Source organism: Pteropus vampyrus, unplaced genomic scaffold (assembly GCF_000151845.1).
Source record: "Pteropus vampyrus isolate Shadow unplaced genomic scaffold, Pvam_2.0 Scaffold350, whole genome shotgun sequence".
In the NCBI taxonomy this organism is placed as follows: domain Eukaryota; kingdom Metazoa; phylum Chordata; class Mammalia; order Chiroptera; family Pteropodidae; genus Pteropus; species Pteropus vampyrus.
Window position 1 is genome coordinate 706027 of NW_011889131.1, and position 13216 is coordinate 719242.

General features: G+C 46.4%; 1 protein-coding gene across 3 annotated transcripts in view; it reads right to left on the bottom strand.

Moving 5' to 3' along the window:
* Positions 1-267: 267 nt before the first annotated feature.
* SLC25A37 (solute carrier family 25 member 37) overlaps positions 268-13216 on the bottom strand; it is a 38823-nt gene continuing 25874 nt past the window's right edge. The window contains exons 2-4 of one of the 3 annotated variants that reach the window (XM_023522602.1): positions 7539-8245; positions 5955-6011; positions 268-3998 (exon numbers count right to left, since the gene is read on the bottom strand). In XM_023522602.1, the coding sequence (XP_023378370.1) occupies positions 3478-3998; positions 5955-5997 (564 nt within the window). In that variant the 5' untranslated portion in view covers positions 5998-6011; positions 7539-8245 and the 3' untranslated portion in view covers positions 268-3477. The remainder of the gene's footprint in view (positions 3999-5954; positions 6012-7538; positions 8246-13216) is intronic. The other 2 variants (XM_011378978.2, XM_023522601.1) reach the window with 2 other exon arrangements.

The window sequence follows — 13216 nt, forward strand, 5'->3', positions numbered from 1 at the left end:
TCCACCTTGACCTTTATAACTCTTTTGTTTTTAAGATCGGCAAGTTTCTAAAAGCCAACTTTACAAAGCTTGTAGCAAATACCTTATAGTAATTAGCAATACAAGGATAATTTTTATTTTGTTAGTATAATGAAGTAACATTTTCTCTGGTCCATTTTAACCACTGAGCACACAGTGAGTGAATGGGTCAGCACATCCAGGGGCTTGTGCCTCGTGGACATCCCCTCTCCTCTTGGTTCAATATTCCCACCACAGAGCCCACAACACTTCAAAGATCAAGGCTTTATTTTTCTCTAGCTCCAGTGTCACAACTGTAGCAGCATATCAGAAATATCGCCACACATAATCACATATTTCTCCCCTTCAAAGAGCTGGCGACAACTGAGAGGCAGAAACAACCATATTTACTACAGGCGTTTAAGAAACAACACTTGCTCACCCTCCTAACATACACTGTGCGTCTAGCAGGTAGGAAGCAGCAGTACATTCTCATTTAACAGGCACGATCATCCTTAAATAAAGTTAAATAAAACCTTACTGGCATAGCAATGTGTCGGAGATGCAGCCTTAGGGGGACTTTGGAGGACAGTTCTTGGAATAAGACATCGGCATTTAAGAAGAGAAAAGAAAGGGAAAGGAAAAGGGAAAGGGAAAGAGAAAGAGAAAACAGAAACCACACAGAAGAATAGAGGCCAGAAAATTGCTACACTCCATCCAAAATTTTAAAAACATAGTCATGGGCTGGACATTTATCCTGTTTGAAAAAGAAATCAATTTTTTAATTAAAAATAAAACTCTGATCTACAAGTGGTCGAATTTCAAACCATGGTCTGAGCAGAAGAGTACACACACACACGCATACGTGCGCGTGCACACACTCGCTGTTATTATTGTACTCGAGTGGCATTGCCTGGCTACAGATGTCACTCCAAAGACACTAATGACTCAGTACATGTCCTGATTATATTAAGTCAGTCATCACTGGGGCTCTGGGGTGGGGAGAAACATTTTCCTATTTAGTACTTCATAATGTCAGTCACAATCAACAACTGGATTGAAGTCTGCATGGGGCAATAGTATAAACTTTGGAGCTCAGGAAGAGGGGGTTAAATTAATTCCCACAAAATTAATGATCACTTATATTTATTTGGTGCTCATTCAGCCTCAGGAAGACCCAGTGAGGAAGGCAAGATGGATGGCGTCACCCTCATTCCCAGTGGATCTATCTACACATTCAGAGAACCAGGGTCAGACCTCTTGACTCTGGGACCAGAGTTCTGAGCACTCCCTACCTCTGCTTCTTGCATCTCCCCCACCCAAAGGAGTTTTCCAAGGAAGTGAGCAGCTTCTTTTCAGAATAATATAGAAAACAAAATCTTGTAAGAAATAAAGAACATTTTGCAGCAGTGTGGCAAATAGTAAGTGGACTAAAGGAGTGGCTGGAAAATTTTTTCAGAATTCAGTTCAGTTTTTCCATTCGCAGAATTTAACACTAACATAGGTAATGTATAGAGGGATGTAAACACTTCCCACAGCAGCATTGGTCTCCACCGGTTTTTGTATCCCGAGTGGGACAGACGCTTGCCACAACTGGTTCCCACTGGGGACTTAATCCCGAGGTGGGACAGGCCAAAAGCCAAGCCCCGAGCCCAGGAGCAAATCTCTGCTCATGAGGCACACGTGGGAGCTGCCTGATGTGGGGCTCTCCTGCCCGACCTGAGACTCCCAGAGGCACTGCATGCCGGGTCCCAAGATGAAGATTGTCTTAGTGCCACCCTATGTCTTCCCAGGAAGTTACAGGAGCCTGGCTCTGAGCCTCAGAGAGATGCTCGCCACTGACTGTGCCCAAGATGAAGGGTGAAGGGAGAAGGGCAAAGGTTGGGACCAGGCCCACAGGAATGAAAGTACACACGTGCTTTCTGCTCATGTTAAAAGATGAGCTCTGAAAGGAAACTGTGAAGCCGTCGGTCTTCTCTTGGAGAGGGGTCTGGCAGCCAATGGAGATGTGTGGCTAGAGGAAATGGGCTTGCATTTATTTTCTCTTAGTGATAATCTGGCTCAGATGCACCATTTCAGAAAACAAGGCAGGCCTCGTGTTCTCAGCTGACATAGCCCTAGTAAGGCTGAAGATGTCTCCAGAAGCGTCCTGACTCGTGCATGAGGGTCCGGGCCTTGCTTCGGACAGCAGCTGAGCCCTGGCTAGAGGGCCTGGCTTCTGTCACTGTGCAGTGAGAAGCTTGTGACGGGGGATAGACAAGTGTCATAGATACACTTGCTGTTTTTTAAAATGTCTAAAACTGCACAGGGAAACAGGATATCAGATTTAGTCAAAACGCACACAGACAAGTACACCTGAAGAGCCTGAGTTGAAAGGTGGATGCAGGATGAAGTCCTAAGATAATGGTAGGGTTTATCCCAATTGCCTGGCCAACAAGTAGCCAGATGTGGTTTCGAGGGGTTTTTTTTTTTTTTTCCAAGTGCTGGCCCAGGGAGGCGTACATTCATGTCACTTATAACCAGGGAAGGAGATGGTCTCAGTACAGGTCTAGTCATCGAACTCTGCTGGGGACCACTGACCTCCAGGGTGAGCGATCCTGTCGCCCGGCACGTGTGCATGCGCACAGCAAGAAAAAACCTCCAGGGCCAGATCTTTGGTCCTGGGATTTTACGAGAAGACAAAGACAAAAGGCACATGAAAGTGACTGACTGAATAAAAGAAAAAAAATAAAGTAGCTGGAAGATACATATCATTACTTTGATTTTTTTTTTCAACATACCTTTTTTCCCCCATTAAAAGAGAAATTCAAAATATAAACTTATATTTATTATTTTACATTCAAGTGAAACTTCCATCTGGGGGCTCAACACAATTTTAGGCCACATCTAGCAATTTATTACTTTGGTGCCTTTTACTTAATCCAATGGAAGAATTCAGCCCTCTATTCAAAAAACAAAAACAAGACAGCTTTGTAATCCAAGCTGTCACACTTATTCACACACACACATAGGCACACACACAAATCCAAAAACCTCTATGTAGAAAAATAAAGGATAAACATTATCCATCTATTTTATACTGTGTACTGGAACTTTTACATACTTTTTTTTTTTTTTCCTTTAATGTTTTCGGTCACTGCACATTTTCTTCCCTCCTGTGTGATCTACAATTCTAGGGGAGGGATCTGCCACAGTGAAGCAGAAAAGCCACATTCCTCTCAGGGAAGGAAGAGAAAAAGCCATTTCTTGCTCCCCTTCCAAAGCCTTTCCCCACCTACCACCACTTCGGATGTCCCTGCGGACGGCCTTCTGGTAAGCGGCTGTCCCATCCTCTCCTCTCTAAGGTGTCAGGGAGCCGTAGGCCCATCCTGCAAACACCTCGTGAAAATAATCGTGGTGTCAGGGCAAGGGAATGGAAGCAGGCAGAGAAAGCCTTTTAAAAATAAAAGATTCTGGAATCACTGCCCACAGCCTATTCCTTTAGTATGGCGTTCGATTCTCCAGCTTGTGCTTGGTGAGAAAGTACTTGAAAAACTCGTAGACAGACCAGGAAATGGCAGTGGAAGGCATCTGGTAGACGATGCGGGCTTGTATGCCCTTAAAGTAGCCGGGCAGGCCATTGAGCTGGTACACCATCCGGAACGCGTTGGCCATGCCCGACAGCCGGCCGCTGATGTTGGCCAGGCTGAGGGCCATGTTCTCCTGAGTGTTGAGGAGGGTCTTACAGACGTCGAGGGGGGTGGTGGCGGCCGCGGCAAGGGCCCCAGCCAGCCCTCCGGAGATGATGTGGGACCACGGGTTGTAGCCCCGGTGAGGGTTGACCTGCTCCTGCAGGAACTCATAGGTGATGAAGTGGATGGACTGGAAGGGAATGTTCATGGTCAGCTGCGTGGTGTAACTCCGGTAGAAGGCCCCCAAGCCCTCGGTCCTCCACACTGTCCGGATGCAGCTGAGGGCCGACCGGTGTGGTGAGTTGTACATCTGCATGCGCTGCTTCACAACTGTCGTCGGAGCCGCAGGGCACAACAGACGGCCAGTCAGTGGGCAGTTGGTTGGTTTGGCCCCACCCCAGGTCGGAGTGGAAGGGAAAGCCAAGCCATAAAGAGAAACAAGCAAGTTTAGACACGCTGGTAACAGGTCACAGCTAGCACACACACACAGCCCTAGCCTGAGACCACAGAGGGCCAGCTCCGGGCAGTCCCGACCCAGTGCCAGGAAGTGGCTATTTCTTGAAGTTTCTCTGGCCTGAATCTTAAGGTGGTCCCTAAATCAGGCCACCACTTCAGACTGGATTCCCTGATCTGACCCCTAGATCCTGACTGCCTAGGGCATCACACCCGCCAGAAATCTAAATCTTTCTCCAACCCCTCTGCCTTCCTCCGTCCCAAAATATCTCCTGGATGCGTGTCCCATCTTTTCTTCTATGGTCTGTACCTCTGAAGTATCATTAGCTTCTGTGTCACAGTATTCTTGGAATAGACGCTAGAAATATATCAGACCAAGTTCAGTGACAACCTCCAATGAAGACTCTGGCTTTGTTCATATAAAAGTAACTGGTGGTTCAAAAGACATGAGGCAAATGAGGGCCATTTATGGTCCCTTAGACTTAGAGTTGTCATCAGCCCCACACATTGCCAAAATGAACACATACTGTGTGCTTTTCTTTACTTCGAAAGAAATAAAGTCCTTAAATCAATATAATGTCAAGAAGAAGAGGAGAGAGTGAAACCTCATTTTTTTTTCTCCTCTGAAAAATAAAAACAAAATTCTTGCCCAGCTGACATGGGCTAAAACTGACCAGGTCCCTGTATATATCGCCTTGAACACAAAAAGTGAAGCCCACCTCCCAATCTGACCCATCAGGTCACTGAAGGACAAAACAAGTCCCCTGTCTGCTAGGGCATGGGAGGCAGCCGAGAGCAAATCAGAAAGTTTAACCTTAAAAACAAAAACAGACAAACTTGCAAGACTAGACTTTAAATGTTCCCTCCAATTCTCCCTATCATTTTCAGATGGCGAGGGGACAGGGGGAGAAAGGCCCTCATGTCATAGACTTACAACCCGGCTGAAAGCAGGCCCACCACGAGGTGCCAGAGCGCCTAGCTACTCAGACCCAGCCGGCTAAGGACGCTAGGACACAGAAAAAGCTGACAGAACTCACGTCTGCTCTACTGAGAACTGTTTTCTAATGCTCCCGAAATTCAAAAGGAAAAAAAAAAAAGAGCTGAGGTAGGAGGGGACAGCTACAACGAAATGGCCAAATGTTCATATAAAGGATGATGCATACATGGGGGTTCATAATACTCTTGCCACTACATTTGCCAGCGTTTGAAATTTTCCATCATAACTTCGAATTCCTTTTAAAAAAGAAAATTGAACGTAAGCCCTCATGAAAGGTCTTTGACAGATTCTTCCTAAATTTGTCTAGGGCTGATAAAGGTAAACAAGGGCCAGAGGAATGTGAGAGTGAGAGTGCGTGCGTGCGTGCGTGCGTGTGTGTGTGTATGTGTGTGTGTGTGTGTGTGTGTGTGTGTGTGTGCGCGCGCGCACGCACATGCGCACACAGCTTTTATAGTGCAAAAGCATACAAAGGAATCACCAGGAGAGCTTGTTAAAATGAAATTCCCAGCCCTTATTCCCAGATTCTAGTTTAGTAGGCCTGGGCTGGGACCTAAGAATTGGCATTTCTCATGCTCCCAGGAGATGCTGATGGCTGCTGGTCCCTGGGTTACACTCTGAGTAGCTCCATTTAAGAGAACAGGAATACCGAAAGCTCAAATGCTCATGTCCCTTCTCTGGGCCTTTAATAACATGGTAAAGAATTCTCCTGGGAGAATCTATTCTGCCTGGGAGCCAGGAATCCCCCAGCCCCAGCTTGTGCCCCCTTCCCCCCACGCCTTTTTTTCCAGCCCCTTTGACATCCCCTGCTGCCATTCCCTGGGGCCATGAAACATTACCTTCTGCTGGATTCATTACTGCATCGTGGAGCAGGGTGGCCATACTCCCAGCTATCCCTGCAAAACAAACTCCAGAAAATTACCCTCCGGGACCAGGAGTGCTGAGGAAGTTCCTGGAGCCTAAAATCAGACGGAACCCTGGGTACGGCTTTCTGAGAAGCGAAATTCACTGTGAACTCCACCCAAATGAGCGTTGACTCTTAAATCTCTAAAGTGATCATGAAAATACTGGATAAAGTAACACAGGCACAGTCACCCACATGTTCATCTCGCAGAAACTTAATTTTCTCTCTCGTAGTCAACCCTGGTTCAAGGCCCTACCTGCTAACGCTGGACAGTATCCAGAAACCCACCACGTCGTTGACTTTTTCCACTGTTTACGTTTTAATTCTTGCTTGTCCCTCACCTCTGTCTACAGATGAACTCACTCTGTCTGGACACTGGGGCAATCAGAGGGAATGATACCATGCATTCGGCTGAGAGAGGGAAAATGCCAGAGGAGAAATCTTTAAGAAAATTCCTTAATAAAATCTAGGTATTAAAAAAAAAAAAAAAAAGGCATGGGAAGCGGACACCAGGAATATCTGCACCTAGAAGATTTTCAAGGTTAATTTGCAAAGATATGACTTGTCTTGGAGACAGCTGACCCTGTATGAGGGTCTCACCTGGCTTCAAGAACCAGGAACTTCGAAAGCCTGATTTAGGCCTAGGATTTTATTTTTGGCTTTGGGTTTCTTCCCTCTGCGGGTAACATGCCCGGCAATTAAGATTACAGCTGGAAGGTTGTAGGAATGACAGGGACACCAGGATGAGGCTTCGGAAATGCATATACTTCCACCTCCCTCCTTCACACATACACTTATGATTATCCCCAGAAAGGTCAACGTGGACCCACAGCACACACACCCCAGGGAAGCAGTAACAATGCTGGGCAGAACTTGGCAAAAATTGGGTTCCATCAAACCGCTGTCAAGGGGTTTAGTGACCAAGGAGCTAAACCATCACATACGCAGTTTCAACAAAATGAGGGCTTATAGTGACCACCTCAGTAAATGCAATTAATGGCCAATTTTTAAAACGCAAAACAAACATCTTCAAACCAGCCAGGTGCAGTTATTACAATCAAGGTTTGCTGGTGGAAGGGATGCTTTTTGGTTCTGAGAACAAAAAGAGAAGGAAAGAAAGTTGTTGCTGGTCACATCTACCTCTCCACTGTGGAATAATTAATTTGTTAAAATAAGTACACCGTAGGCCGCTATCCACAGTCCCATTCCATACCCAAACAAAAACCACCAAAAGCCGAACCCACAGAAGAGGCGAAAATAACCGCTCAGCCAGGCCTGATAAGACGTGTCTACGGAAAAGCTGCCCGCCAAACTCAAGCCCCATCCCCCTTTCCCGCCCCGCCCCATCCCATTCCCTCAAAACAACAAAAGAAAACTATTTCAGCCCTTGATCGCAGGGAGATGCAACTCAGACAAACGGAAAAGAATGGGGGTGAAATTCCCAAATCCCCAGAGGCTTAAGGTGGGAAAGGCCATCTGTGCTGGAGCAAATCCTTCGTCAGCCATAAAACTTCTTGACCTTTTAAAGCTTAGTTAGATCTTGCCGTTGTAGAGACCTGTTGAACCAGTTTTTAAATAGTCTCAAAGAAGCTGTCCAGATAACTTTTTTTTTTGAATCCAGTATTCAAAAGTTTTGTTCCTATTCAGGGTTTTTTTTTCCCCCTAGATCTGATCATTAATTGTTTTTGAATGTTTAAAAAAACAAAAACAAAAACAAAACAACAACAAAAAAGAAAAACCCACACAACAATGAAAACTGAAACACCTCTGTCACCGATTCCCCAGGCTTCAGAAAGCGGAGGGGAACATAAAAAAAGCATGTGTGTGTGTATGCGTATGTTTGGGTGTGTGTGCACACACAGCTCTAGAGTTCTTTATTCATAAGCAAGCGTGGCAGAGACGAGGCGTCAGGCTGCTGGGTCACAGGGAGAAGAACCCTGGGGAAGGCTCTGTCGAAGGACAGAATTTTCTAACTCCAGACAAACGCTTTCAAATACCATTGGCTAGGTGGCTGTTTCCTTGGTGGTGGAAAACGGCATTTAAAGTCCTTTTCATGTTCTCATAGCAGGCAAAATACATGGCGTGGGCTGGCCCTGCGCCCATCATCATCACATTGAGGCCTCTCAAGGGCCTCCAGAAGCCTTCAGTCCGCACGATTTTCTTGAGGGCTCCATAGATGCTTGTGTACTGGGCTTTGGGATCCGGATTCAAACTCTGCATTCGTGTCTGGAAGAGGGTGAGAAACCAAGAAAAGAGAGAGCATTAATGAGGATGGTAAAGAGGGAAGATCCAGAGAGAGTGAGAGAAAAAAGCCCATTTTCACAGTTTCACAAAATTTCGTGGTGAAGAAAGCAATTCTTTCCCAGTGCACTCAACTCTCCCCTCTCCCTTCTCCACTCCCCTGACATACACACATTTACATGGATTTCCTTATACTCGGCAAAGGGAGGGAAGGATGAGGGGCAGGATTTGGAGCAGGAAGACGTGCCCTGCCACTGGCAAGCTGTGTGACCTGTGATGAATCCCTTTACCTCTCTGGGCTTCAGGACCCTTAACTGAAAACAACAACAACAACAGCAACTAGGGTTCTTGTGAGCATCAAATAAAACAATGTGTGTGAAGCCCCTCAATAAACTCACAGACCTAGTCAAATAAAAGTATTATTATTATCCTGAAGTTCCCACCTGGTTCTAAAGTCTTCTGTGTCCTCATATATCCGAGACCTCCGTGTTCTAGAAGCTCCCATTCAGCTCCTACCCTGAAATGTCCCCAGAACCCCCGAGCCTGTGTCCAGTATTTCCGCCATAAGCATGTTTACTATAAAGAGCTTTGTCACAAGCATTGTTCCTGAACAACTAATTGGCCATAAGGCAATTTCGCCATAAAAGATAAAATAATGAAAAATAAAAGACGGACATGAAAAAGGACATAGTCTAACATGAAAAATTAAAAATACTTTAGTGCAATAAAATGAAAATACATTGTCTTCAAAGTATGATACATTTATTCGGTTGTGTTTCCTCGTTTGGCATCACTCTTTTTCTTTTTTGCTACAATTTCGCCCTTCGTTAAGGGAGGTATCAGTTTCCAACTAAAGAATCGATAATGCTCTGGAAGACTCTTGTGAATTAGTAGCGACCTCTTTTATATTTGCGTAGTTTGGTAAACTTTTGGTGTCGACGGGTGGGAGGGCTGACTGTGGTCACTGAAGGATTTGCAAATTAATATGTGATCCTTTTCTAGCATATGATGCAATCTGGCTGTACACACAGTTCTGCAAACCACTTTTTATGTAAGTGTCACCATCCACTGTCTTAAGATCACCATGTCTGCTCATCACTGGATATGACTATGAGAAGAGCTAAGATTTATATAAAAATGGGAGCACTGTGAAAACTTTGTAAAAGGAGGAATAAAACCAAACTGACAACTAGCTTAAATACATCAAGACTGCCAAACGTAACCCAGACTGTCAACTAGATATTTTATCTTTTACCCTGAAATTGCCTTACGGCCAATCAGTTGTGCAACAAAAATGTCTGCAATGAAAATGCTCATGGGGGAACTCCCAGAACCCTTCCGGCCCTCACCTCCTCCATTTTCTCCAAATACTTCTGACGTTCTGTCTTTATAAAGTAGCACTTAAGTATAAAAGGTCTTGTTCTTAATTTCTCCATATGTGTTGTCTTGCCTCCTTGAGGCAGAGACCCAGCTTTCCCTATCTCTGTCAGTGGCATCATGCTACCCAGGCACTTGAATAGATGTGATGGTTCATCTTCCAGGGAGGCTGTGGTACTCCCACTGGTACCAAATATGGTCCGACATAGTCTAGGAGTTGCTGGGAAGGCATTTTTTAAAGATGAGATTAACATTTTAATCAATAGATTTTAAGGAATGCAGATTACCCTCCCTAGTGTGGGTGGGCCTCATCTAATCAGTTGAAGGCCTGAAGAAAAAAATACTGATGTCTCCCAAGGAAGAAGGACATCTTCCTCCACAGTCTTTGGAATTCAGCTGTCACATCGATTCTTCCCTGGGTCTCCAGCCAGCTTACTCTGCAGACTTTGGACTTGCCAGCCTCCATTATCACTCAGTTTGGAAAACCACTAAATAAAGGCCCCTCCCAGTCCTAGCACTTTGTAATAAGGACCTCCATCCAGACTTGGCAGTATGACAGCCACCTCTGGTTATGTGATGGGGGGGAGGGGACGTTGGGGGAAGGGCAGTGTGTGCGAAGAGGGCATAGGTGGGAAGCAGTGGGGCACACGGTACCAAGGCTTTAGAGACAATCAGGCCAGCGCCATCCATCTGATTTCTAGCTCTGGGGTTTCGAGCAGGTTCCTTAATTTGAGGGCATGAAATAATCCCCCAGAGAGCCGTTGGCAGACTGAGATAATGGTGGGAAACACCTGGTATGGACGGGCAGTCAACAATGACCATCCCCTCTGCTCCCTGCCTTTATGTATGTGAAGGCCTCAGGTGGGTCTTTCTCTTACAAAGATTCTCACATACTTACAAGGGAAATCTCGGACTGATCTCTCATCAACCCCTCCCCCACCTTTTTAAATTAGGGGTAAGGCAATGGGAAGGGTAAATATTATGAACCAAAACACATCACCTTCCTATGAGAAAGAGAACATCTGGGTATGTCTCCACACTCAGTGGACTTCTCTGTTCTCGAAGGGTGGTCTACAAAAGGGTAGGCCATATTTAATGATACGTGGCTCAAACAGAGGGAAACGGCTCATGAGCACAGAGCACCCAGGAAAGACCACAGTGGCCAGGTTTGGGAACAAAGCCTTTTTAGTCCTGCAGGTCCTTCATTTCTCCAACCTGCCAGCAGAGAGCACCCCCTCAGGACTGGGCACCAGGATACAGAGAGGAAAAGTCGATGGGGAAACAAGGAAAGTGTGAGATAAGGAGAGAATGATGAGGACCATCGAGGGAGCCAAAAGGAGCTCAGAGGGAAGACCAGGAGGGACCAAGTTGCACCATTACGGTCATGGGAGCTTCCTCAAAAGAGAGGCTGAGACAGACTGGAGGCGGCCACGTAAGAAGTAAGGCGGAAGAGGCTGGAACCGGAAAGGACATAATCAGTTTAGTCTCTCTTTTTCCTCCCCAGTGACTCTGCCTATAAAATGCACAACAGAGCTGGGCATTTTCTATCTACCTGTGGACCAGAGAAAAAAAGTCAGGGGTGGGTAGAAACAACCCGAGGGTTCATCAATGGATGGACGGATAGATAAGCAAAATGTGGTATACGCATACAATGGAATCTTATTCAGCCTTAAAAAGGAAGGCCATTCTGACACATGCTACAACATGGATGAACCTTGAAGACATGATGTTAAATAAAACAAGCCTGACACAAAAGGACAGATACTGTATGAGTCCACTTATAAGAGGTACCTAGAGTAGTCAAACCATAGAAACAGAAAGTAGAATGGTGGCTGCCAAGGGCTGAGGGGAGAGGGAGAGGAAAGTAACTGTTTAATGCAGACACAGTTTCAGTTTTGCAACTTGCAGACGTTCACGGGTGGCAGGTGGTGACAGTAGCTCAACAACGTGAACGTACTTAATTTAAGACCACTGAACTGTACACTTAAAAACGGTTCAGATAGTACATGTGACTTATACATATTTTGCCACAACTGAAAAAAAAAGTCAGGGGATGAGGGTGAGAGAAAGCAAAAGAAACTGAATGAAGTAGGACGCATGGAGAGAGGGAAGAAATTTTAAAAATGCAACAAAAACAAACAACTAAAAAAAAAAAAAAAAAACCCGAGACGGAATTTCACAGATCACCTTTCCTGTCCTGGGTTTCAGTTCCTGCTTAAGGCCTCGCTGAATGGCTCTCTCATTTCCTTATAATAAATCCCCACTCTCTGCATTTTAATTCTCCCCTCTTAGAAATTCATAATTTCTAAGTGTATTAAAGGCTCTCAGTGCACATCAGCGTATTAAAGGCTCTCAGAAGTCCTTCAGGAAAGCAGCCTGTTGAACTTGGTTTAACATGGCACTTCTGAAACATTTGTCTTTGGCAATGGAAGGCCTGGCTCACTGAATAACCAGTTCCACCTCGCAGAACACACTTGAGAAAATATAGCCGTAGCCACCAGCTGGCCCTGGAAGCAGGAAATGCAGCGATCAGCTCCAGGTATCAGGACCCCCCAGTCCCTGCAGAGTGGGCAGCACGAGCAGTCTGGAAGGCGCCCCCTGAGAAGGAGAGTGGCAAATAAGCAGGAGGAGCTCTCATTTGTGTGTTGTCTCGTCAGTCCACACCCACTGCATAACTGCATAACTGCTGTCCACTCTCAAAGGGGCAGGATGAAGAAAAGTGCCTTAGCCCAGAAACCAGAAGACCTGGGTCTCTGGCCTGGGTCTGCCACTCAGTGTGTGACCTGAGCAAGTCTCCTCCGGCTCTAGGATGATGAGGCTATAGGAGGGTGCCACATCAGTGAACTGGCCAGAATGGAATGTGCGGTCAAGCCCCTTACTCCAAGTCTCCCCTAAGACGACAAAACAGGACCAACTTTCCTTGGTGGCCTGTCCTCTTACTGAGGGGAGGAGGGAGGAGAGAGTGGAAAATCTGTGTGCCGTCCCAGGTAAGCTCACAGGATCACATGACGGGAGCCGAGGGGGACCTGGGCAGAGAGCACAGCTAGCTCAGCACCTGCCTTTGCTGATAGGAAACTGGGGCAGAGCGGGAAAGCCACTTGGCCAAGATCATACAGATAAGGAGGCACGGATCTGGGATCTGGGATCTGGGATCTGGGCCCTGAGCCCTGGGCCAGGATAGAAAAGAAAAGCGAAGGGAGCAAGCCAAGCCTGGCGGGAGACCTCAGGCCACGCTGAGCATCCTGGAGAGGACAGCCCCACCCAGCCCAAGCCCCTGCAGCCTCACTTGACCACTGTCCTCCCCACCCCGACCTGAACGCAGCTGGGGCTTCTCAACCCCCTTTTCTCAACCGTGAAAAATAAGAAACGAGTAATACTCTAAAAAACTTCCCATGCCAAAAGCACACGTGGCACTTAAAGGACCAGGGGAAGATAACGTGAAATCCAGCCATTCGTCCATTCAAAAGCACCTGCCACAGTCCTACTCTAAGATGAGCGCGATGGGAGACGGGGCAGAGGCGGGGGCTCCCGGTGCCTGGTGTGGATACACAAACACACAGCACACCGAACGAGGGCTAC